Source organism: Semicossyphus pulcher, unplaced genomic scaffold (genome assembly GCF_022749685.1).
Source record: "Semicossyphus pulcher isolate SPU_LCO1_2020_fin unplaced genomic scaffold, fSemPul1.0.p SCAF_21, whole genome shotgun sequence".
Taxonomy (NCBI): Eukaryota; Metazoa; Chordata; class Actinopteri; order Labriformes; family Labridae; genus Semicossyphus; species Semicossyphus pulcher.
The window spans coordinates 15,507,239-15,534,248 of record NW_027211695.1 but is presented as its reverse complement, the minus strand read 5'-3'; the positions used below and the strand labels follow the sequence as shown (position 1 = coordinate 15,534,248).

The 27,010-nt window shown below is 41.6% G+C and overlaps 2 protein-coding genes across 3 annotated transcripts in view; both read right to left on the bottom strand.

The window, feature by feature from the left end:
* LOC138600817 (actin-binding protein WASF3) overlaps nucleotides 1-11,522 on the bottom strand; it is a 47,061-nt gene extending 35,539 nt beyond the window's left edge. For both annotated transcript variants that reach the window (XM_069672331.1, XM_069672332.1), the window contains exon 1: nucleotides 11,256-11,522. The gene's annotated coding sequence lies outside the window, so the exon portion shown is untranslated. The remainder of the gene's footprint in view (nucleotides 1-11,255) is intronic.
* Nucleotides 11,523-22,460: 10,938 nt separating this feature from the next.
* Nucleotides 22,461-27,010, bottom strand: part of htr2cl1 (5-hydroxytryptamine (serotonin) receptor 2C, G protein-coupled-like 1) — a 52,684-nt gene continuing 48,134 nt past the window's right edge. The window contains exons 3-6 of the mRNA XM_069672569.1: nucleotides 26,826-26,989; nucleotides 26,588-26,735; nucleotides 23,735-23,970; nucleotides 22,461-23,033 (exon numbers count right to left, since the gene is read on the bottom strand). Of these exons, the coding sequence (XP_069528670.1) occupies nucleotides 22,461-23,033; nucleotides 23,735-23,970; nucleotides 26,588-26,735; nucleotides 26,826-26,989 (1,121 nt within the window). The remainder of the gene's footprint in view (nucleotides 23,034-23,734; nucleotides 23,971-26,587; nucleotides 26,736-26,825; nucleotides 26,990-27,010) is intronic.

Genomic DNA, 27,010 nt, shown 5'->3' with positions numbered 1-27,010 from the left:
AACTGGTTTTTCTCCTGCACTCTGTTCTGTTCGGTGTTAATGTGGTGAGTAAACAGGTCAGCCACAGAATGAACGCAATGTTTCTGAACACCATTCAGCCTTTCACTCTGTGTGTGTGTGTGTTGTGAGAACCCTCCTCGTGCCCCTCTGCGACCCCGTCCCTCACAATCAAATGTGTCGATCTCAGCACGATTGCAACAAGTCATCCGGCAGAACCATGTGACCTGACATTAACACACAGACACACACACACACACACACACATACAGCAAACTGGGTGTACTGGTGCGGGATAGAGGACAGGAGGGCCTGAGCACTGGGAGGAAGGCAGGGGGAGACAGGTCACATTAAAGCTAATGTGTGATGAGTCCTGGTGTCCCAGTTTCCTGCTCCCAGTTTAAACTGGGGAGGTGGGACAGAGACCGACACAGAAACCAGTAAGATAATAAGAATAAAGATTTGTTTGATGCCAAAATAAAAAATCGTCTGCAGTTTTGAATCAATCCACAAACACTGAACAAGGACTCAACAAAGCTAAGCTAACAAGCTACATGCATGAAACATGAAAGAAGACCTTCAGAAACATCTGGACTGTGTATAAAGGGACTGTAGGCCTGCTTAAAGTATAAGAGTGATACTCACAAGTTTATGAATCAACCGGCAACTATTTTGATAACCGCATAATTGTTTTCAGTCTTTTTTCTAAGGAAAGAAATTCTTATTTTAGGTTCTTAAACGTGAATATTTTCTGCTTTCTTTCTTCCTCTGTGAAAGTAAACTAAACATTAGGGATCGACCGATTATCGGCCGGGCCGATTATCGGCATTTTGACGCATATCGGCATCGGTTTTTTGTTTTTTTTATCCGACGGCCGATAAGAGTGCAGAGTGCTCACACACACGGCGGAGAGGGGAAAAAGTTCATTTCTTTGCAAATTTTATTTAACTTTGTTTTATTTACTTAATAAAACTTCAGGAAGTTATTTATTTATTTATTTACATTTTCAGTTAACTTTATAAGAGATGCTGCTGACCCTGGGAACTCCCTGCACTTTTTGTTTGTTTGTTTAATAAACATATGCTTAAAGGCATTTAAACAAAGTTAAGTGTTGGAGTTTGTATTATTCACAATTTTGACGCCAATATTTTCACTTTTACTGCAAATGAATATCGGCTCCAAATATTGGTTATCGGCCTCCTTGACTACTAATAATCGGTATCGGTATCGGCCCTGAAAAAAACATATCGGTCTATCTCTACTAAATATCTCAGGGTTATGGGCAAAACAAGACACTTTAGGACGAGATCTTGGGCTTTGGGAAACAATGATCAAAAATAATTATTTGACTTACAGATTAATCAAAAAAAATAATAGAAATATTAATAAATGGTGGGGGGAAAAAAATCATTATTTGCAGCCTTAAACTACATTAAAAAAATGCAACATTATTTTCCAGTAGCAGAGTTAAGACACTGACAGGCTTAAGAAAGTGTAGAGCAAAACAGAGCACTAAACTTTTACAGTGTATGTAGTTAAGGATTGCAATATCTTTCTACTATTCGTTTAATTCATGATATACTTAATTCCTAAAAATGTACACATAAGAAAAGTCGGGTTTTGGTTAAGCCAATTTATAAAAACCATGCTGCCAATAAAAAGCCAATGTTGTTATTAAAATAGGCCGACCTGTTGACCTGCTGACTTACTCCAGAAATGTTAGCGCTTTTGAGGCTCTCTTTCAGTCGGAAGGTTGGCGGTTCGATCCCCAGCTCCCTCAGGCTACATGTCGAAGTGTCCTTGGGCAAGACACTGAACCCTAAATCGCTCCCAGTGGCCCAGCCAACAGTATGTGATAACTGACTGACAGTTGGGCACTTATGTAGCAGCCTCTGCCACGTGTGAATGTGACATGTAGTGTCAAAGCAGCTTCGAGTGGTCGCTATGCTAGAAAAGCGCTACATAAGTGCAGTCCATTTACCATTTCTTTACAGCTTCAAATGAGCAGAAGAGTTACATGATATAAAAATCAGTAGCCACTGTGTTTTACTTTATAAAACATATATTACATCATGACCGTCTTCTCCAGCTGCAGAGGGAGCAGTTACCACAGAGGATGGTTATAAGTGTGGGGGTTTGAAGTGTGTGTTTGTGCCCCTGAGGCGGACCGTCATGTCTCCCGTCTTGTAATTCTTTGTGACAGCTTCACAGTCAAACTACAACTTGGGATTCCCCCCTAACATGACCAGAAATATGTATTTATTTAAAAACACACCAGTCCTAAAAATCAAACATCACTGCTGCAACAAAAGACACACCGAACAGAAACCACGTACTCAGCTCCTTCTGCCTAAATGAGACCCTGCTGCAGAGCAGAAACGCGTCTCTGCTCACAGGAAGTGAGGAGCTGGAACTTGAGTGAAATCCAAGCTGTCTGCTGAGCAGCAGAGAGAGAGGACGCTACACCCGCCAACATTACATCCTCCATTTGTTTCTCTGGTGCCTGCTGAGCATGTGGGCCTGCTTTGTGGAGTTAACTGACATCTTGTTACGTTATTCCTGCTTTATGAGGCTTCTGGGATTTCATGCGGCTGCAAATGATGAACATTTGCATCATTCATTAATGTGTTTTTCTTTGATTGAAAAATGTGTCTCGTTTTGTTCCAGCTATTCAAAACCAAACCGTTTTCAGTTTGCAAAGATGTGAAACAGACGGAACAGCTGTTCTTTCATCAAGTTGCACCTCTAAAAAAATCTTAAGAGTAACAACCCTGATGTCATGTCTTCTAAGACTTGCATGCGTAGCTAAAAGAAACCCCACTGGATTCTTCTTTTCCCATGATGCAACTGTGCAGCATCTTCTCTTTGGCTACAGGCCTACATCTTCTGGACAAAAAAAACTTCCTTGTTTGTCATGTTAATCCACAAATAAAAAACAACAACTATATAATGCCAAATACTTAGACATTAAAACAAATGTAATGTTGTCAATCAATGACTGTATATATAGATGGACAACGCATCTCCATCTGCTCCCATTGTACGTAATTGATGCCAATATATCCATTGGATAGGCGCTGCCATCTTGTGATGGTGATGTCATACGGAGCCAGAGACTGCGCAGTAGAGATCGGCGAGTGGAGCGGCCGTAGCCACTTCCGCTAACCCAAACACACACTTAACTTACTGAAAAAACAGCAAGGACTCCGCACACCGGCGTGTTTAACAGCAGAACAGCTTCTTTGTGTTGGTCTGAGGTTAACGTTCACAGGTATGGAAACTTCAATGACTGTAGTGATTTTTTTAGTTACGTTTCCTCTCGCGGATCGTCCTCCGCTCTGCTCACCCGGAACAGATCGGCTGCAGGAGCCGTATTTGTCAACAGAGCTGTCAACCATCATTTTGACAGCATCAAATAACTAATTAAAAGTAAACTTGGACACATGGACATAAATCAGCACGATAAGAACTAGCTATAATGACAGAAACCATGTTTGAGAAAAATTTATCGGGCGTGTATTTTGATTTTATAGTCTGACTCATGTCCCATCTGTTAACATGGAGGAGGCGGGCTTTATGACCTATACTGCAGCCAGTCAGCAGGGGGCGCCCGAAATGTTTTGGCTTCACTTTTAGGGAGCTGTCATGTCGTCCATCTTTTTATACAGTCTATGTTGTCAATGATGAACCACACATTTTACCATTGTTCAACTACTTTTTGGACTTGAATGAAAGATTAAACATTATGTAAAAATAACTTTCATGTACAAATGGAGTGTAAAAACGTCATTACAAATTTTTGTACATGATAAACACAACATGAATTCATTGTAAACATATTGATTATATGTCATAGATTGCCTATACATACATGTAAAATGGCCAAAGTTACCCCTAATGTCACTGGGTTTTATGTAAATATACAGTATATAAAACATTAAGTCTAAAAAACACAAAAAACGAGAGCCTTTCCAACCGAAAACCAACCAACATGTCAGTTAGCCAATATGACCCGGTCAATTAAGGCGTATCACAGATATATCAGGTATCTCTTGAGGACATATAATCACATAGTTTGACCAGCGGAGCACCTTCTGACTCCAAAGTTTACAATACTGTCAGACTAGAATTGGTGGAAAGATTATAATAATGTTAAATATTCTTTTTTAAGCTTTCTGAGAACCTTTGCAAAGTCCCATGGGTGAAAAAAATTGAAGCAAAATCAATCAATTCCAGCTAAAAATAAAAACACGTGCCTCACGCTCAAAAATCCCGTATCAGTGGGGCTCAGCTTAAAAGATTTGAGGAACTATTTGGGATTTTTTTCAGTACTAAACCTTCACATCTGTAAGCATCAATGCCACCGAAGTGCCTCCGAACCCCAAAGTGTAGCCTTCAGCTCTGACCTCCCAGTAGATGGAGGAAAAAGAGACTTCAGTTTCACCACAGGGATCGATAAAAGCATCAAGTTGAAGATGTGGTCACACCAGATCCCATTTAAATTTTCCTCAGTTTAATCACGCACTCAGATAGCTCCACCGATAAAACCATCATCACGACTGCTTCAAAACCAAAACACTGCCCCCTCACATTGGAAAAGGAGCATTGGAAAATTTGCATCAAATATTTTCTGTTTAGTTCAGAGAAACTCACAAAGCACAGGCAGACACAAAAGGACACACACACAGCAACAGCATCAGAATGGAGCTGATGGTGTCACTGTGCAGTTTCAAACTCACGCCGATGATTCATCAATATACCGGCCTTGCTTTCAAAAAACAACAAAGGGGTGACACATTTAAAGCATCAGGTCAGCCGCTCAGTTGGAGGAACGACGACGCTCCCTGTTCAATCTGGAGGAAACACAGTCTGGGAAACTTCCTAGCAGCAGGAGACGATGAATACAGTTTGTATTTCCAGGCAACAAAAGTTTCCCCTTCCTGTCTCTACCTGAAGAGCAGTAATACAGAAGGCATTTCATGTTGGGCTACTAAACGGCAAATACAGTACTTTATAGTTTCGACATGGCTAACAGGGTTTAGGACAGCTTAAGGGAGTTTTTCAAAGGCTTCACCTCCTGCATCACTGCATTTACAACTAAGGGCCTGTGTCCACTAACACCGCTTTTTGCACTGGCAGCGCCCACGACCTCAATTTCAGAGCACTTGTAACCGGTGCGTCTGCTTCCCTTAGTAGTGACCGTTAAGTCTGTTTTAAATCAATCAATCAATGTTAAATATTTGCTTTTATTAGAGATAGACCGATATGTTTTTTTCAGGGCCGATACCGATACCGATTATTAGTAGTCAAGGAGGCCGATAACCGATATTCATTTGCAGTAAAAGTGAAAATATTGGCGTCAAAATTTTGAATACAAACTCCAACATTTAACTTTGTTTAAATGCCTTTAAGCATATGCATCAGAGCCAAAATAACCCAGTTTTAAATTGATCTCTTATTGGCCCTCGGATAAAAAAAAAAAAAAAAAAAAAGGTGCCGATAATCGGTCTATCCCTAGCTTTTATTCATTGATATTTGATATTTGTACATAGAAAAAACGAAAGGATTAGCTTCTCCTTGTTGATATCTAAAGTCCCGCCCATTCTTGATGTTGATTGGTCGGTGAGGGAGAAGTGACATTGACGAGCGCGGAGGGGTTACATAAGCTGAACTATTTTCAACTGAGAGCTCTGTGAGCGCAGCGACAAAGAGCAGCGGAGGCGGAGGGTGCTTTTGCGCTGAGGATAGGAGCTGCCAGAGCAAAAAAAACGCTGTTAGTGGACACAGGCCCTAAATCTGTTAATACTACGCTCCAGATACAACTTCTGTACTATTGCAGAGCTGTAGCAAGTTTGGTTTGCATTTTTTATCAGGCAGTTTTTACCTTTGACTTTATCTGTGAAATGGCATCACACAATAATGTTAGGGATAGACCGATTATCGGCCAGGCCGATATTTGGCATTTTGACGCATATCGGCATTGGCCTTTTTTTTTCTTTTTTCTTTTTTTTAATCCGACGGCCGATAAGAGATCAATTTAAAACTGGGTTATTTTGGCTCTGATGCATATGCTTAAAGGCATTTAAACAAAGTTAAGTGTTGGAGTTTGTATTATTCAAAATTTTGACGCCACTTTTACTGCAAATTAATATCGGCTTCAGATATCGGTTATCGGCCTCCTTGACTACTAATAATCGGTATCGGCCCTGAAAAAACCATATCGGTCTATCTCTAAATAATATCGAGGTTTGGAGCTTAAAACATGTTTGACGAGTTGCTGACAGATAAATATTTGGTTACTATCTGATAATTGATGAATCATATCACTTTTGAAGCAAACTGTTTAAAAATGTGCTGCTGATTTGATGCTTTTCGGTGACATTCAGTCTATTTATTGACTAAACTATTATTTGATTATACCAGAAAACAACTGGCTTGTGAACTAGCTGTTTCTTTACTACATGAAATATTACAAAACATGGCTATAAATAGAACAGAAACATTTCATCTGCCTTTAAAGTTTGACGGCACAAGGAAAGATTTCATTAAAAAACTGTTTCGTTAAGGTTAAGTAAACCCTGCTTTGCAATGTTTACATGTTGAGAGCATCTTTCACAATATTGACAAAAAACAAGTTTCAGTTTGCAGAGAAATATGATGACAACAATGAAAACTTGTGCCGCCTTTGTGCTGGATTTCCAAGTTCTATTCTTAGTGGCAACCATTCTTCTCTGACTCTATCATCTTCCAAAGGAGCTGAGTGAAACATATTGTAAGAAGACTCATGACGGATCCTATTCAATGTGTCAGATGGTTATTCATACTATGAATAGCCCCGGAGTGCATCTCTAAGTGGCCACATCACTCAGTCTGAGTGCGCCCTGAAGAGGCTGCAGACTTAATTCAAACCATTAGCCACAACGAGACGCGGCGAACATGTGTTTGAGGTAAAAAAAAACAAGCGAGATGTTTGGATAACACAATCAAATCCCACTTCCTCCCACCTGGAAATGTTTAAACCGAGCCGATCCGGGCGAGAGAGAGGAGGCCGAGGAGGCTCGGTTACAGGAGAAGCTCCTCTGGGAGCGTACATGCATCTGGAAAACGTATAATGTGCCTTCTATCGCGGGACGGAGACGCACTCCTGAAATACAGATTACTGTGAAAGCACACGGCTCACCTCTGGAATCCTAATCAGAGTTTCTGCAGAGAAACAAGCGGGTCAACAACTCTTCAAACTTCTTCAAAAACGAGCCCTAATTTCAGTGCATTCAGCGGTAAATATATAATTATTACTGCATGGAAGTTTATGAACAGTGCAGACAAAATAATATACTGTAATGTAAGAGAACGAGAACTTCCTCTGGGAAATATAAAGTGTTTAATAAGCGCTGAAAGAAACAGAAAAATGCCCTTTGTGCCCTCAGCAGAGAACATCCAGCAGCACAGCATCACCCTGCTTTGTCTCAGCTTCACTCCCTGAAGTTAACTTACTGTGCGTGTGTGTGTGTGTGTGTGTGTGTGTGCGTTTATGCTTCTTTAGCGCTCAGCCTTCTTTGCCCTTCTTCTTCCTCGATGATTTGCTTATGTAAGGAATCATGAAAGCTTGTCTGAGCAGCACAGTCTCTGATGAATACTACTCTGTACTGTAGAGGAGCCACACACACGCACACACACACACACACACAAAGGAAACATATTATCTAATCACAGTTGGCCCCGGCTGGAGTCTAGACCTGAAAGGACTCAGTTGTTGTTCACAGAGTTGGACTCTTGAGTGTGTTTGTTAATAACAGAGAGGTTATTTTCAGTGTGTAAATGTTGACGTCATTTCCCTCCGTGAACAGATTAAAGTGGCCCCGGCGTCACATTCACTATCCCGATGTAATATTAGTGTTGTGTCAGACTCACTCTCGGACTTTCATGTCCAAGAACAGTCGTAAATCATCCCTGTAACTGTAAAATAAAGAGTGAAAGTGGGTGATCAGAGGTCAGGATCACCCACAGAGGAGGAATACGGATTCAGGAAGTCCACCTCAATAACACTAACTGCTCGACAGCTGCTTGCCACGGAAGGCGTTTAAACCAACGAACCAAACCTAAACCATTTCCAACATGCCACAACATTATATATCAGGGATGCCACGGTGGGGAAATTTTCCCAACGGTTAATAAACTAGTGACAGCACCGGTGTTACCGATTACACCGGACATAAACAATTAGATTTAGCTAGGTACGCGTCCTGCGTCTTTAAATCACAGTAATCAGCAAAACAAACGTTGCTGTCAGAGCACCGCTGTTTCAACCGTCTGCGCCTCTAAACTGCGCAGACGGAATCCCGTGTGCACCGTCACTCTCTCAGTTAGTTTCAGGTGCAACAGTTACGAAAGGTACCGAAGCTCTAAGCTTTATTTTCTGAATGTTTCATGTACGCTTTAAACAAGCTGTCACACCTACACCTCCGCACAACCCCGCAAGAAGGTTTCGTTTTTTATACGGCAAAGTTGCGCTTCGCCCTCTGTCACACCTGCAGCTCCTTACAGCAGCGACGGCTCTCATTCACAAAACGGCAAAGAAATATTCTATAGACCCAAAAAAGGCGAAATGACGGTGGGGGAGTTATGCAGTAGGTGGGTGCCTGAACACAGTGTAACACCTGTCTCACAGCTAGAAGGTTCCTAGTTTGAATCCCAGTTCGTACGTAGTGGGCCGTTCTGTGTGGAGTGTGCATTTTCTCCGTGCTACTCTGGCTTCCTCCCACAGTCCAAAGACTCGTTAGGTTCATTGGTGACTCTTAAGGGGAATCTACCCAGTCAACGTCTTTGAAGCGTATTTTTGACACACGTGTGCCGGGACAGAATCGCTCCAATGTTATTCAATGCTGCAATCTCCAGCAGCCACGTACGCTGCGCGTTACGCGAGTCATTTTCTGCTGCTTCATTCGTTTCGTGCGTCTGCTGTACGTCAGTGAAGCTTAGAAAGCCATTGACTGCTCTACATGCTCACAACCAAGGAATCCATGTTACACCATGTGATCTCTTCATTTGGGTCAACTTCGATTTTAGTTTCCTTTTGAAGTCATTAATCGGCTCGATGAGCAGGTATTCATTTGAAAGAGCAGTGAATATGTACATTTCCTCAACATCTAGGTACCTATCATATTCATTCATTCTCATTTGACGTCTTCATCCGACATAAACACAGAATTTATGCACGATTAAGAAATAAATCTACAAGTCGGTTGCAAAGTTGTCTTCTTCTACTGTTTCCGGCACATTTCACACTTTTTGGCGTCACTGCCGCCCCTATTTATGGCCAGAAATCAAAATACCATTGGCTAACTATGAGACTCATCTTTGCTGTCGTCGCAGCCGGTGTAGACCGCAAAATAGATGCTGCCTCGATGCTTACGTTCGTCTGATGCGACAGTGTCGGTGTAGATTCCCAGTAAATATCCCCGTAGGTGTGAATGTGACCGTGAAAGTTTCTATGTGTTGGCCCTGTGATTGACTATCGATCAGTCCAGGTGTAACCCCGCCTCTCACCCAATGACAGCTGGGATATGCTCCAGCCCTGTGTGACCCTGAACAGGATAATCAGTCAGATAATGAATGGATTGTGTTCTGAATCATTTGGGTGTCTCAGCGACTTTCGCAGAAAAAAGCGGCGCCCGGTTAGTGGCGCGTTTTCCATCAGCCAGCAGTGGTTGGTCTGCCAGAGAGGGTAGGCGGAGCTAAGCAGCTGCTTTTCCAGTCTCTGCAAGTGTTGCGCTTAAACAGTAATCTACTATGGCTGAACAAACAAAGAAAAGATGGATGACTACAGATACAACTTCGTTATTGCTTTGCACCTACAGTATGTCATGTGGGTATCACTACCTTCCTACAGATTAAATACTGACTCAACAGTGTAGAATGACTTGAAAGTCCTGCTTTGACTGCATTTGAGCCGTCACTAACAATCATGTTTGGGGTCATCGATTTATAGTTTGGTCTAAAAAATATTTCCACCACAATGTTGCAATTGCTCGTCTTAACCCAAAGATATTTGATCTACATTTAAAACAGCTGCAAATCCTCACATTCAAGGACAGGAAATTTGATGATTAAATAACAGATTTCTTGCATTATTAAAGTCTTGAGTGTGTTTATTTCTGGCGAGATATTCCACACATAACAAACAGACAAGTGCTTTTTTTCTTCCCCTTTTTAAGGGATGGTATTGTTACCATTTGTCCATCTTTCTCCATTCATCATCATGGTGTCATAAGCCGCACAAATCCTAACAGGTGGCTGAGGTTAACTGGATTTCAGCGGACCTTTTGCAACAAGCTAAGGACAGGGAATCCACTTGCACAGGTGAGCAACCGCAGAATACAGCCTCATTATTTGATTTGGCAATGTGGTTCATTTAAAAAGAGAGATGGAGTAAGACCTACTTTTCCAGAGTATCTTAATTAGGGCTGCACTATGTGCATGAAAATTAAAATTACTTTGACCTTATGATATTATGAAGCTGCTGGGGTCTCTACAAAACAATTAGTCGAACAAGATTTGTAGGCCTAGGCCACAAATTTTACCTGTCAATCAAAATATGAAGCTTTGTAGATTTGGATATTGCTCGTAGCCGTATTGTAATTAAGCAGCCAGCTTTTTTGGTGCATGCTGAATGTCCAAAAATACACATACCTACAGGAGGTTATAATACAGAATATGGTTTAATATATACACAGGTACAACCACGTTTAAGGCAATTACTTACGCATCTCTCAACCAAACCCCATATAAAAAACATGCTATTTTAGCAGCACACTGACAGACAGAATGGGTCCCTGGCACAGACTAATCCTCTGCACACCTCATGCATTATAAGCCCCACTGCTCTCTTTCTAGTCGCCATCCAGCCAAATCCTATGACACATCGACCAACTGGTGACATTTTGTCGCGGGCGGAACAGAAAGACACCTGACCAGGGCGTCAAAAAACGACGATCACGATTGCAGAGGGGGGGAAAAAATGGGAGTAAAAAAAATCCTGCAGAAAAAAATGAGCTGTAGTTAATAAGCATGCAGCTCAACGCAATGCTACCTATATTTAAGAGCGGGTGCATTGTGCAGGCGCATTTTTTTGCGTGTGTGTACGATGCAACAACAATAACAAACGCGCCCTCCCTCCTTGTACGTGCCCCCATAGGAGGCATGTGTCCACACCATAGCTGTCACATGCAAAAGCCGATTTGAAATCTGCTCACATTTACCTGTCTGCGGCGCTCTCTTCTTCTTCTTCTCTCGCTGATTTAAAAGGTTTCTCTCCGTTCTCCTGCTCATTTCAGATCGTCCATCTTCGCAGCTCGAAGGTGCAATGTTTGCTGCCTGGATGGATGGATGGAGAGAGGTGGAAGAGGCGGCGGAGGAGGAGGAGGAGGAGGAAGAAGAAGAGGAGGCGGTGAGGAGCGGAAGCCTTTGATGTGAGGAAATCTGGGTCCCTGCTCTCAACCCAGCTGCGTGGACTGGATTTATGTCGTTTCCAAGGCAGCGTCCGTCGAGCCAGCTAGCGTCAAGCTGCGCCCTGTCGTGAAGAAACCGCACTTCCGATTTAGATTTCAAACTAAAAGCTTCGAGTTAAGTTATTAAGCAGAAAAGAAATGGAAAACTGTCCTTTATCTGTTTTACCAATTAGCTTGTGCCTTTTAAAGCGGAATTTCGTAACACAAGTAAATTAAATAAACAGTTAAATTTTACAAAGCTGTGAACTACTTCTGACCAATTTTTGTGCACTAAAATATAACAAGGAAAACTTTATATCAGAATGAGCTTTACTGGCAAGACACATACAAGGAATTTGACTCTGGTTTAACTGTATGTACACTAAAACATTAAATATTAAAAATTTAACTAATACAAGCCTATTACATTAAATATTAAACTAGTATCTACAAGCCTGCGAAAGACAATAGTGCAAATATGAGAAGTGCAACGATCCTGAAATATATATGATTTAGAATTTTTTTTTTATACCAGATGGGTTAATATACATGAGGAAGTCAGTTTCCAGTATGTGCTGTAAAAACAGTGTGCACAGATTCGTGCCAGATGACGGATGATAATAAGAAGTGTATACTTACAAATTAAGGCTTTTAATTGTATCCTACCTAACATAAATCAACACATTTGGCCTTTTTTTCACGTGGCAACAACAGAAAGTCAAACACATTTTTTTTTAGAAAGATTTCTTAATGAAAGTTCGACTATTAAGGCCATTATAGTAATTTCTTTTAAAAATATACACTCAGTTGTAATAAGTTTAACTAAGTTAACAAATGTAGTTTAATAAAACAGCCATGTAGTAAACCCTACCTTAGAGAGAGAGAGTTATAATTTTCAATTTTTGTTGACATTGTTTAAAAGAGGAGTTGATTCAACTCTATGCTAATTTATGAGCCTGAACTATTGATTCTTAATGACAGGTGTTTCTATTATTAACTTTTAACCTTTTATGGGCTGGAGATAAAACCAAAATCCTAACACAGCAGTGTTTTTAGACTGCATGAGTTTTAGCTAGCTAGGTGTTCATATTAAACTGGCAAACCTGCTCTCTTTCAAACTGTCTAAAAAAAGACTAGGAGCCTCTGTCACAAAAACAAGGTTCGACTAGGCTCCCCTTTAACCTCATACCTAACTTTAATTATCACTTTTCGCTTGTAAAATGCATCATTGTAGCAAAATTTCGGAGGAGGTGAGGTAACACATTTGTTTGTGACCAGAGCACCATGGTGCTAATGTTAGCTTCACTGTTTCACTTCATTGTTTCACTTAATGCAATTGCTACCGTATGACCTCTCTCCAAATGGCAAATGTGCCATTTGTCCATTAATGCCCATGTTCAATTGTACAAAGTGGAACAAATATTTAGAAGCATTTTAAGTTGAATATACACCGTTGGTGTTGCTTGTGGTACCTCGCGCTAGCTTGACGTAGCCGTTGGCTCGCACGGACCAGGGAGCTGCAGCAAATTGGTGTAACGGCGCATGCGTGTCCGAGCTGTTCCGGTGATAGCCGAGACCACCACCCACTCCATCGAGCAGCATCCATTGGATGAGCGGGCAGAGCCTCCGAGGGGCTGTGAGGGTATGAGACTTACATGTTAACATTCAGTGCGGCTTAATTAATGTTCTGAGAGCTAACCATCATTCTAGCCAAACAAGCTAATGTCACAGGCGTCAATCCACTTTTATGACTATTCTATGCAAAATGAAAACTGATTTCTCCAATAATAATAGTTCATTCTTGGACACAGATATTTTCGATACTATGGGACCTTAAGGATGCATATAAAAAACACCCATAGATGTGTAGAAATGTAGGCCAATCTATGTTTTCTACATTTGAATTATTAAAAATTAGGGCTCATACATATAATATCAGCATATTGCAAATTTATCCATATAAAATCAGCTTTTTTAAATATGTTGTGTTTACAAAACTGGCATCTCTAATCTCAACAAATTTTCTACAGAAGGTTGATTATTAGACTAAATACAGTAACAATTGAATCAGCATGTAAGTCTCTGTAACTATAACGCTTTTTTCTTCAACAAGATAAGTGTAAAGCGCATACAAGTTACTTCATAGAATCTTGTTGTTTTGCAGCTCTACCTCTGGACGGCGCTGTTGCTTTGTATTTGAAACGGGAATCTCCTCCTGCAGGTTTCTGCCTCCTCAGAGACTGACGCTGTCCATGGTGCTGATTTAAATGATGCTGCTTATGGATGCTGTCCGTGGTGCTGATTGAGACCGCCAAGAAGGTCGACCTAAGTAAAACTCATCACTAGCCCTCCTGCGATATTTAGTACTGTTCACACTTTACATATTTCATTGTGATGACATTACAGAAGACTGTTTAGATCAGGATAATGTTTTTTATAAACTCCAAGCTCGCATTGGAAGCCGAGAATCAGAGATAAAGAACAAAAAACGGGCACATTCTGTTTCCTTTCATCTGCCGTACTTTGTAAGACTTCCTAGGACGTTGAGGTAGTTTACTGTTGAATCTGATTAGTATGATCTGTGTTGCTGTGGCGCCACCATGTGTCTATATTCACTAACTGTGTCCTGTTAATTTAGTGAGAGGTTGCACTGCAAAAGATCTCTGCCTTTTGAATGTGAAATAAGTAATTTATGACTTTTATTGACCTCTTCTTGCAGAATAATTGTATCACAGTTGCCTTATCTTGGTCGTATTGATGAATAATGTCAATATTAAGCAGCTGAAGTGAGAAACAGAGGTCTTAGAGGGCAGACATTTCAGGTACATCATAACACATACAGCAAACACATCTAAATCTTTCTTTTGGGGTTGATGCCCTTCTGTTTTGATGCCTACGGGATCAGCCCATTTAACAGGTTTAGTGTGTATTTAGTTACACATTCCAGTAAATACTCCTGAATCATGAGACAACTCTGACCAGACTGATTTAACAGTTAACGTTTTAAAATTATACTAATTATGACTTACGTTTGGGATATTTAATTATCAAATCTAGGTTCATTTTATTTGTATAATGAGGGTTTCCCTCACGGCTGGTTGACAATGAAGCTCAGCCAAGGCTAAGGGTTTAATGAGCTCCAGGTTCAGCTCTTTGGATGAAAGCTGATTGGCACATGTTTGGAGCAGAAAAGAATATAATTGTAGAGCAGACTGAGGAGCCAACACAAGGAGCTGGGACCTTATCTTTTACTATCAAATACCCCAAATGACTCAGTGTTACTACCAATCATCAGAGGGGAGAAAAGCTTAACAACTCACTTAGTTTTATACATTCTGGTCTGGTCCACGTGAGACATTGAGAGACAAGGCTTAAAGGGGTCATATCTTTTGAATTAATATCCTTATATTTTGCATGGGTGTCACATGTTTGGGCGTTTATTGTTCACAGTGAAAAAGTGAAAACTGCATAATTCCGTGTTTTTCCAGAATGACATTTTTAAAGAGGTGCCTCTGAAATGAGCCGTTCAGAACAGCTGCAGGTTTCTACGTAGAACCTTGCTCAGCTGAAAACCGACCAATCACAATTTACCGCCATTCACCTCAGGCTGCCTTCTCTGCTCTGCCATTGTGATTCCCATGGTGACAGTGCAGTGCGGCCGCTCCCCCATGGGGCTATGCAGTCACTCCAAATGCTGTCCAATCGTGGCTAAGGTCTAACCTTTGAATAGCAAAACGTGATGTTGGTTTCAGGAGGAAGGAGAGGCTCCGAAAAATCATTAAATTAAAATATGATTTTTTTTTAAAAATGAAACAAACTTTCACAACGTGATTCAACAACACATTAGAATAACAGAAAATTGATTGCATAGCTAAAATATGTCCCCTTTAAAGCCAAAAAATAGTTGTGTACAATGAAGACAATTGTCCACACATTAGAATAATATTTTAATAAATAAATAGCAGCATCACACAGAAAATAAAGAAAATATACATTGTGTTGCTGATGGCATAATTATTGTAAAACGCAAAAAAGATATGTCGTAGACAAACATTCACAATTAAAATGGTATAAAAAACAGCCACTGCATAACAGAAGAAGGTTCAACACATAAAAAAAAAAAAAGAAAAGCTAACCCACGAGCGTCGGATCATACAAGAGCGAGACAAACCAGACAGCCCGTCTGTGTCAATGCAAACCAGCATCGAAGGGTTCAAGAGTCAGTGCTCAGTGCAGGAGAGGAGTACTGGAGGTGTTGGGTTTGCCAAACTCTTGAACAACCTGCAGCTCTGGCTTTTAATCTGAGAGTCGTTTAGTGACAGAGGTTTAGGTTTGGGAAGAGAAGTGAGACAGCGGCAGGGTGGAAAGACGGTGAGCGTCTTTAGGTACCCTCTGTCAGTATTAAAAGTTTGTTAGCCATGCCTTATGAAGCACAGCACGTTGAGATACAAATGAATTTGAAATTGAAAACTGTGACTTCCCATGAGGCCGTTTGATTAGTTATTTGAATTTATCCCTTAAAAAGACAGGATTTTTAATAGAAAGGAAGTGTGGTCCTTTCTGCTGGCTCTTAGAAAATGTAAAGGAAAAATCCACCCTTAGATTCACTTACATTTTGTGACACTGAAATGTATATTAATTATTTTGGAGGTAAATTAATAGCAACTACTGTTATATATATTTTTAACAATTCAAAGGAAGACTTCCACATTTCAAAACTAATATTAAAAAAATTGAGCATTAATTTAGCTTAGCTTAGCATAAGATGGAACCAGGAAACAGCTAGCATGGCTCTGTCCAACGCTAAAGAAAATCCACCTCTAAACCCCACCAATTACCATGTTACTTTTTGTTTCCCTAATTCTTTAATTCTTAAGTGGTAAAGTGAGAAGTTGTTGATCTAATGAGGTAATTTAGAGGAAGTTGCTGCTTCTGGACAGGAAATAGTTCCAGGTCAAAACGCCCCAGTTGTTCATGTTTCTGCGAACAAAACAAATAAGATAGAACTTGTTTTTAAGTGGTAGTTTTCTAACCTTTTGACAGAGACAGGCTTGCTTTTCAACGTTTTCAGTGTTTATGCTAAGCTAGGCTAATAGGTTGTGGCTCCAGCTTCAATTCATTAAAAGACAGACATGAGTTTGGTGTCCTTCTTCTACTACTGCGAATAAAAATGATAATCTACCCTACTACAAAGAAAATATAACAGGAAACACAAAATGTCACCACTGCCTGTTTCTTAATACTGTGTTGACGCTTATCTAGGTGGATGTTTCCTTTAAGCTTGTTCATCAGCGCATAAAACATTTCACTCACAGAGTTAGAACATAATTTCCTGCAGCAGTTCTTACACAAAGGGACAGGAACGGGGGAAGCAGCCCAAATGAGCCCACCTCAAATCTATTAAAACAAAACTCTGTCAAGAAACGACTCAAACTATTTCTACACACACCAGACCTGGATCGAATTATTAGCTGAAATCCTTCCAGACACTTTCTGTGAGTGATTGCTTTCATCTGTCTGGACCCCGAGCCGGCCAGGATTGGCATCTGCAGGGACAACCCGATTCAATCCATCGTGCCAGACACAATCGATAGAACCCAAGAGAGTAACTGAATCGATCTCACACAGCAATTTGAGCCGGGTCTGGTACACACACAGGTACACGGGAAACATATAGTTATTACATTGCGACATACTGAGTTGGCTGGCCTGGCTGTAGCTCTTTGCTTGCCCACACCTGGAAGGATCAAACACGACCCATTTGAATACGTTCAGAGAGTCCTCTCTTCTCCATTTTTGTCTCTGTTGTTCCTGTTGGCATTTTTCACTCTGACAAAGATTAAACACCCGCAGGAACTGCAAGCTGTTTGCAATATGCATTCTGTTGATTGCTCTTTGTTTGTTCTTTCCTTCCTGCGCTGTTTCATTCCTTCTGAGAGTCAAAAAGAGAACAAAAAGTGAGGCAGAGAGGACCTTTTGAACATCACTTCAAACATGCAAGATATGTGTAGGCCAAACCGTGGTGCTGGCGTGCCAACATTAGCTCATGTAGACCTCCCCGTGTGGGGAGAAGAGTGGTGCAAACGACCACTGAGTAAGTCTGTAGCATACAAATAGTGGATAAATTATACAGAGAAGCATAGAATTAGAATGAAGTGACTCCCAGTTCTTATGTTTCATTCTAACTGAATGCAGAGGTGGCTGCAGACCTCAGGCTCTGGATTCGATTGGTCCACTGCAGGCTTTGACCTTTGCTCTTTGACCTTGAATGGGGCATTATTGGTAACAAAAGGTTGTACATTCAGGTGTTTGTAGTTCTGGCTGTCCTGTCTGAGGGGAATGTTGCCAAAATGAAATAATGATGACTAGGAAAAGTGACATATACTTTGATAGTAGCTAGCTAGAGAGGAAAACGCTGTAATTGTTAAGTCATTCAGTATTTTCTAAATTTAAAGGGGCTCTCCATTAATTTAGTATTGCCCTTAAATAAGGTTTGGGGGACTAATAAGAGACTAATTAAACAAAGATTTGTCAAAACCATATTGGCAGAGGTTGGCAGATTTTTAGGGTCTTGTATTGGTCAGTATCCCAAAAAACTGCAATTCCCATAATGCAACTCAAAAGCACCTTGCATTAAAGGGATAGTTCGGTTTGTTTGAAGTGGGGTTGTATCAATAGTAAGTGTATTACTACTATTGGTCGGAGTGCCGGCACGGAAGCTAGGCTGTATGTCGCTGCAGATAGGGTCACTTCCACATTTAATGTATCCACTTATAAGGACGTCCCACAGTATAAGAATGCCTTTGTGTGGACTGCAACACATACGTGTTACTACGCCTGCAGCGTGCGGTGTCGGATCAGCTGTTTGTGTCAGTGGTTTGTAGAAGAGACAACAAACTAAAGTAAATGCAATATAATGGAGACGACAATGTGCCGTTCACAGTGGGGACCAGAGGACGTTGTTTTCATTCCTGTGTGAAGTGTTTTATGCCGTAAGTCAGCTGTTTGTGTCAGAAAGTGCAGCGGCCAGCACATACTGAAATCAAACTTCACTTTTCTAAAGATATCACCAGTGGTGCTTGATTGTTTTTTTTCACTGACTGTTGAAACAAAGCATGTCCTGATTACCTTATAGATTACACCAAGTTCTGCTGTGTGATCATGGTGTAAGATAGCGGTAGCTAGCTGCACTAAATGTAAACATCCACACTCCAGGGGCAACACTGAGACAGCTTCACTTCTGCAGCAATCATTTTTCTTAAAGTCGAGGTGAAATGAAAAATGACAATTTAATCCTTTTAGATCACATCCCCGGTAATATTGTGCATCATTTGACAATATAGGCCAAAAAAAATACTGAAAATCAATTTCTTCGTATTCTTATATCAAAATCCGATCATTTTTTCTTCCGGTAAAACTAAATTTCACGCGTGCTTACGTAAGTTAGCACCAAACAATTTCAACCAATCAATCTGCAATATTTAGCTGCAGCGCACCAAGAACGCTCGGTCAGTTAGCTAGCTACTGCGCTGTGGAGAACGTCAAATCAAATCCCTCTAATGATAGGTCCCGCCTGCACGTCCTGTTTCACTCGGAAATACGTCACGATACGGAAGCTAGATACTCTCTAAATGCCATTTCAGCTCGACTTTAAGAGGATTATACAAAACCAGTGCCGAATGATCCAGCTGGACTCTTGCTAAAAAGCAATACTGTACCGAACCATCAGGAAAGCTAGCGCCAAATAAGTGAATGAAACAACTCACCAAACAACTGGTGTTGGTTTTGTAAAATCATCTTCAGAAAAATGGTCAGTGCGGGCGTACAACTGTCTCAGTGTTGTGCCTGGAGTGTGGATGTTTACATATAGCGCAGCTAGCCACTGCTATCTAACACCATTGTAACTCAACAGCATAAAACACTTAACGGCATGAAGGAAAACTATGTCCTCTAGTCCCCGCCGTGAACAGCACTTTGTCGTTTCCATTATATTGTATTTTCTTCAGTTTGTTGTCTCTTCTACAAGAGAGCCAAGATAAGCCAGATGACATCACTACACTGGCCGAGATAACCCTGCGGACATCACTACTGAAGACAAAATCCCCTCGATGACATCACCATTCAAACCAAGAATATTAAGATGACACTGATTACCTTACTTCTCTAGCCCATAAAACCCTAATGTAATCACTTCTGAAGCCTGGGACAACCCTGATGACATCACCACCCAAGCAAAGATAACCCCCATGGCAACCAATACAGTTGAGATAACAGCTGTGTCCCAATCCAGGGGCTGCATCTTTCGAAGGCCGTGTTTGAAGGCTGATTGCGTCACAGCGGCGCGTCGAATGCTGGAATTGGAAGGCTCCTTCAGATGCGGCCGACAAATGCGTCCTCCGTTTCCCGGGCCCAACATATCCCAAGACGCATTGCACGCCAATTGAAATGGGGTGGCGGCTGGAAGATTAAACTTTAAAATGTTAAAGTTTTTGGTTTCAACTCAATCGAATAGCTAGCGTTACACGTTTACAAAAACCAAAGGGACCTTGAAACAAATTATCTTTAAAATAAGAGGTTAAGTTACGTGATGTTAGTTATGCTAGCTAGTTAGCCCGCTAGCTACCTCATGCTAGGCAACAGGAGCGGGAATAGCTGGTGACGCAAACAGGAAATCCTGAGTAGACCAGACCGTCTCATTTCAGTTCAACTTTAACAGTCTACACAGGCGGTGAATGAATCATCCTTTGTAGACCGCCTCCTTCGAAGGCTGCAGCCCCTGGATTGGGACACAGCTGACATCACTACTCTAGCTAACATAACCCCTATGACACCATCTTTGGAAAGCGTTTCTCGGGTTGCAGAAGAAATTTGATGAGTAAAATTGGTGGAATGCCCCTTTAAGTAATCTCTTCAAATGTTACTTATCTCAATGTTTGTTCTTTACAACTTTAATTAATCTAAACCCACATAACAAATTACTAAATACACAAGAGGTCCAGTTATATCTCCTAGATGATCTATTTTGAAGTAAGTTTGCGACCAGGACCCGGCTGGTATCTTAAGAATCCACACCTTTAGTGATTTTCTGAGGCAGTATATTGCAGATATTTCAGCTGATGGAGACGCAGTGTGGAGAAATCAGGCGTCCTGTCAGACATCGATAAAAGTAGGAGGGAGGGAGGGTGAAAGAATCAGCGTGACGGAGCTGTGAGGGCTGCTGACCTGTCTTGATAGAGTCAGGGGTCTGTCTCTTAGCGTATCGACTTTCTGTCTGTTCCATGCGACTGATGAAATCTTACAGGTATCTGAGTGTCATTCAAGCCGAAACCAATTGTAAAGCGGTCAAACATCAAATGATCTGATTCAGAGGTCAGAGGTCAAAACAGGAACTTTTGGACACATTAGACAGCTTTTCATCAGCAGAGCCGACGTGAAAAAGGGAATATTTAAACCCAAAGCTCATTGACTGAATTTAAAACTTTGAATATATATATTTTTATAACAAACTTTCGCAGGCAGCTCGACAGGAAATCTTGCAGCTGGAGAGAGAAAATGACTCATCGAAATGCTGACCTTGGGTAAAAAGTTAACAAAGAACTTGCTGTTCCAGTCATCAAGAATTCGCCCTTCAGAGACGATGCTCTGAATCTCAAACAGCCCAGATTTATGCCCACGAATGATGTGAATATTCTGATGTGTAATCTGATAATATGACATGTATATTAAGCAGGCTGATAACTGTGTTGGCTGGACATTCATTCGACTTTCTTTTCTACTTCATCACTGAAATGGATTCACTGCATGTGGTGGAATCAGTGGAACAAATTGATATGTCTAATTCATGGCGAGATGGTGAAGTGTTTTCTTGATTTATATGCCGGGGAAATAAAGTGTGAATTTATAACATGTGAGGAAGATCTTGGACATTCATTTTATATTGTTTAATGAGGCTGAATTAGCAACAATGAAAGCTAACTGGCGAAACTAACGATAAAGAGCTGAAGCTAATGTCATAAAATCTATATTTTGTTCCCTTTAAAGAATGACATCTTTGTGCACCCTTGAATTAAAAACGTATCTTGTTTGTTCACATTTTGTACTTTCAGATTTATCCCTTTTGTGTCAAACTTTATTGATTGCAATCGTTAAAAACCTTCAGATTTTGGGACTTTAATTCTTCCAAAGTGTTTTTTTTTGGTCAACAGAAGCAAGAGCCTGACAGGTGTGTTGGACCAAAAGGCCTGCGCCATGTTTTTTTTTAGCTCTTTAAACCCCTTGTTTAATACAAGGGATGCAACCTCTCTGTGTGTCATGCCACCACCAGATGGCACTGTGAGTCCACCAGAGACCCGGTGGTCATACATTCCTTCATCTTGGTCCTCTGCAGGCAACTTTTGACTGCAGCCGTGAGAAAGTTTTCCTTCAGAGAGAGAAATCCCATTTCTGTCGGCTGAGCAGTTTGATTATACATGCTGGAGAGGTTCATTCACGTATATTTATGACTGGTAATGTCAAGCTTGACCGGCACAAAAATAGATTTGGTTTGGTTTGCTTGGTGTGGAGAGTTTGGACTGCATTGTGACTCAGTGCGGAGGCTTGAGGTCGTAGGTTGACCCTGTTTCGACCCCTCAATTCTGTAACCTGCATCAGAGGGACACCATTGAGGGTCGCTTGACTTCATATGAGGTTAACAAAAAGAAGAAAACAAAAGAAAACAAACAAGCCTTGGATTGTGGCTTTCATTTGGACAGGTGGAAAATCACTCTTCTCCATCTTAGAGGTCAACTTCTCTCGTGATCTGCTTCTCTGACACACTGTAAGTAGTGCACTTCAGTGAGGGGATAAGGCCCCTCATCCGAGACTAGTCCCGTCACAATAACAGCCAATGAAACGCTGCAATAGCTCGTCGAAGGGGCGCTTGGCCCAGCGTCTGCAGGTTTTAAAAGAAGACATAACTCAAACAAAAAACGCACACAATCACACGCTGCTTGTGTGTTCTCTGGAGGCGGGGCTGTAGCTGATGAGTGACAGCTCCTGCTCCACCTCCGTTTCCGGCTCTGTTTCCGAAAGCATGCCGATGTTGTGGCATTCGGAGAGGCTCTGCGACACTATTCCGATTTGTGTCCCGTCGTCTGTCACGTCGTCCGGGTCCACCGTCAGCCTCCCGTTGTCCCCCCTACCGCCATTGCGACAGTTACTGTTGCGGTCCATGCCTGCTTTCCCATGGCTGCCCATCAAAAGTGGGGTCACGCTTTGCGACGGGCACGGCGGGGGGACCAGGAGGGTTTTGCAACTCTGTCCGGCTGCGTTGGCCCCCGCTTTGTACTGGCACCTGATGTAGCTGGAGAACGCTCTCCGGTAGGTCTTATTGAAGAGGGTATAGACCAGAGGGTTGACCCCCGAGGAGATGTAGCCCACCCAGACGAAGACGTTGAGGAGGTCGTTGAGCAGCGACTCGTTGCAGGAGTCCCGGCACAGGACGAAGGTGACGTTGGTGATGAAGAAGGGACACCACATGATGAGGAAGAGGAAGAAGACGATTCCCAAGACCTGAAGGTGGAAAGTGGAAAAGGAATGAGAAGAAAAGGGAGGAAAAAAAGGTCACATCAGATTGCTGTTTTTTAATATCCTCTTTAAAGTTTACCACTTCTACTGGGATTTTAATTTTTGATATAGATATGAGTGCTTTGGTCTTCATCAATGATAAGCCCCCACTGTGAGCTCTGCGCCTCCTGCAACGTTTCAAAGTTTTTGCTTAAAATGTCGGACTGGATTTGATAACGTAAGCTCTAAAGAGGATCACTGTAAAACTGTGAAAATGTCTGAGTTGCTAGAAGAACTTGTCTTTCAAGGTCCATCATTATGACAGTTTAAACTGCGACCCCGCCCACCAGTGATGTCACAATGTACTGACCACACCCTGGACTACACTTCTACATTGCTGAAGAAAAGCGGGAAGATAAACCTCTGGGGTTTAGAAGAAAAATAAGGTTTTCAGGTGTTGTTAAGCTTTTCTTTTGTCCAACGATAAGCTGCCACTAAAGAAATGGGTCTACTGATAAAAGAATTAAAGAAAAACCTTTTGGGTTATTAGATTTCCAAAGCTAAGAACTTGTTTTGGTCGACCCTTAAACCTTCCTACCTCTGACTGTATTTATCTGTTTATCTCCAAACACTACATGTCTTGGAGCTATAAAACAATTGCACCTTAAATCAGCTGACAAGCACTCAGCTCCACTCTTTATCCTCACCTTGGAGGCCCGCCTCTCGTTCTTTATGGCCTGCATCATCCCCCGTCGCCCGCTGCATCCCGAGTTGTCGCTCCGCGGCGGCCCCGCGGCTGGCGAGCTGAGCTGAGACGCCACCTCAGAGCTGGGGATGATGCTGAGGCTGTCTGTCGTTGAGACGCTGAGCAGCATGCTGGGCTCTGCTCCTTTTAGACAGCTCAGGGTGTTTCTTCTGCTCTGAGGAGGCGGGGGCTTTAACTCTATGGGTAAAGAGGGGTCAAGGATCTATATTACATTAGAGGTTTGTGGTTGATTATGATTATACAATACAGAAATTAGTGGGGAAATTGGGAAATTTTGTTTAAGTAGAGGTACAGAGAGACTCCTTTCAACATAGTTACCAAAAACTGCTGAAGACTTCCCCAATGAAAAGAACCAGTTAAGTATGTCTGCTTAATTTAGTGTTAACAAGATTTTGTAGGAAAGAAAAAAATATGAAAAATCATGTGGAATATGTCATACACAGTTTTCTGTGTTTGGTATGCCATTGCACTAAGTGAAAACATTGGTAACATTATGCAATTTCATCTTGAATAAAGACGCTAAGGCTTGGCTTGCAATTGGGAACTGTCTACCGCAAAATTCAGTATATAAGACGCATTTAACACATTCTATCATCTAAAAGTAGGCTGCGTTCTATATACCAGTGCGACCAATATACCAGTAAAAAAATGCAGAGAGAGTTATGTTATTGTGTTACAGTATTTTAACCAGACGATGGCGCGGTAATCTAGCTAAAGCTTTGTGACGGACATGCGCCGTCATGATCGCCAGTGCAGCCGCCACCCACACAACAATCAACGTTACCGTAGGCTGAGCTCAACTACCACACCGGTAGGTAGCAGGATTGCAAACTTGACATGGTGAAAACAGATGGTAGGCTGTAATTTGTGTGTGTTTTGAATGTTCCCTCTAGGCTACCTCCCAAAAAAGACTGCGTCTTATATTCCTGATTTTACGGTATTTGTTACCATAAAGTTTTTACCGTTAACCTGTCACAAAATGCAGCTAGCAATGCTAACAATAACACAACTATTTAATTTTTTGTATTTTATTCTTAGTAGTTTTTTAACCAATGGAGCTTTCATTTCTGCTTAAGTCGCCTCAACAAAAAAGACTTTCGAGCCTGTGAGAGATGGCTGATTTTACCAGCTTGTGCTAGCTAGCTAATGAATCCAGCCTTTGCTCCATTAGTTGTTTTTAATGTTTCTCCTGCTCATTTTGTACGTTACCATTCAACCACTTCCTAGCTAACATTATTATTGGCATTGTTAGACAAAACGATAGGAGAGGTGAAAATTCCTAGCTAATGGTATTGTTAGCAAGCTTAGAGTAGTGTTAGCGAGGTGCTGCATCTAGAGCGTTAAGGCGCCCCAGTGTGTGTTTTTACAGCGTTCCAGCGTTGTTTAAGTAGAGGTAGAGAATGATGGGATTTATCTCTTATCAGCATGAATCCCTTCAACATAATTACAAAAACTGCTGCTTTTGCTTAAAGGTATAATAAGTAGGATTTTCCTTGAAAAATAAAATATAGACTTTTACAAATGAATATAATATAAATCATCACTTACGGGCCTCTACAAGTGTGTGTCGGTGAGTGTGTGTGCAGACCCTTGTGAGACTCTTCCCTCTGCATCTATTCTGTTGTTTTGCTTTGCACGGGACGTTTTCAGGAGGGGGCGCTGTTGTGGTTCCCTGAGCCAATCACATCGTATAGGTGAGTGTGGGAGTGGTTCAGATTAGCGACTGGGCCCCATTCAGACTGGCGAACATGGCGAAATAGCGATGCAGGCAAAATTGGCCTTCTTTCTGTTGGACAGGTCGGTGCCTCAAAGCAGGTAGGACAAGCTAACTGGCGGTTAACATGCCAGCGCAAAGGTAACCGCGACGCTGTCGGTGTTAGCTCGGTGGGGTGGGCGTGAGCTTTTGGTGAGGAAGAGCCCAGGAGGAGGGGCCCAGTTTGAATATGGTGGTGGAAAAATCCTACTTATTATATCTTTAACATGCGCTGTGCTCCGCCCTGCCAGTTCCACTGTTTACACTGACACTGTTTTGCCTCTGTTGCTACCACTGATGCCGGCTCAGAGGCAGAATGACGTCGCCCCACCATTCTGCCTCCATGCATTTTACACAGAAGAACTGGCAGTCTATGAGGGGCTTAGGTTAGCTTGAAATTGATTGAATGGTAACGCAAGCTGTTTTGGATTTAATTATTATATATGTTGTCGTTTTCAATAAGATGGCACATTGTCCCTTCAGTATTAATGTATTTGACACTTTATCTTTTTGGTTTTGAAAAGGTTATGCAAAAAGCTTCACACTTTCGGGTAATCGGTTGTTTAATTATTATTGTCTTGTCATACCAGTACCAACAGTGTGGATCTGGAACCAAAGAGAGATGAATAAAAAACACTAAATAAAGAGGATAAGGTGTTCAGGTGCGTGTTTTTGGTGGAACCATCTTCTATTATTAAAATAAAAACAGAGAAAAACACTTGGACCAAAAGAGTTTACACGACTATCTCAAGAGTGGGAAACACAAACATCAAAGCAATCAGTGTGTTTGTGCTTCTGCTTGGTTTATTGGGGGATTTTAAGGCTTTAGGAGTGATTGAAATCTCAGAAAAGAAAACGCCAACATACGGCACATCAGAAGTGTTATAAAAGCTACCAGCAATAATTGTTTTCGGACTCCATCCAGCAGTAATATAACATATGGGTATCGCTGAGGGGTTCATTCTTTTCTATAAATTCCTTAAATAAAAATATTTGAATGGGTGTTTTTTTTCAGATTTCAGCAGCCTTCTCAGTTTTTACCTTCTGAGTCTGAAGGGGCAAGTGTGTTGATCTGAGGAATGCTGAAGGTGCTGGTTGGAGGCTGTAAAGTCATTGCTGGTGTGTGCAAAGGCTGCTGGGAGGAGGTTTTTGCCTCGCACAGGAAGACAGTGGCCTGCCTCTGAAGCACCTGAAGGGAAGAGAAAGTGACTTTCAAACGTATAAGAAAGTTTAAAGAAGGACATAAAAGTGTTTTGAGGGCGCAGACAGACGCCACTACCTGTATGGTGAGGCAGTATGTCACCACCATGATGACCAGTGGGATGAAGAAGGCCACGAAGGAGCCAATCAGCATGAAGCGCTCCTCGTTGAGGACGCAGCTGCCGTTGACGAAGACCTTGTCCTCGTTGTGGAGGCCGATCACTGGGATAGGCATCGACACACCTTGAGACAGACGGAAAGGGA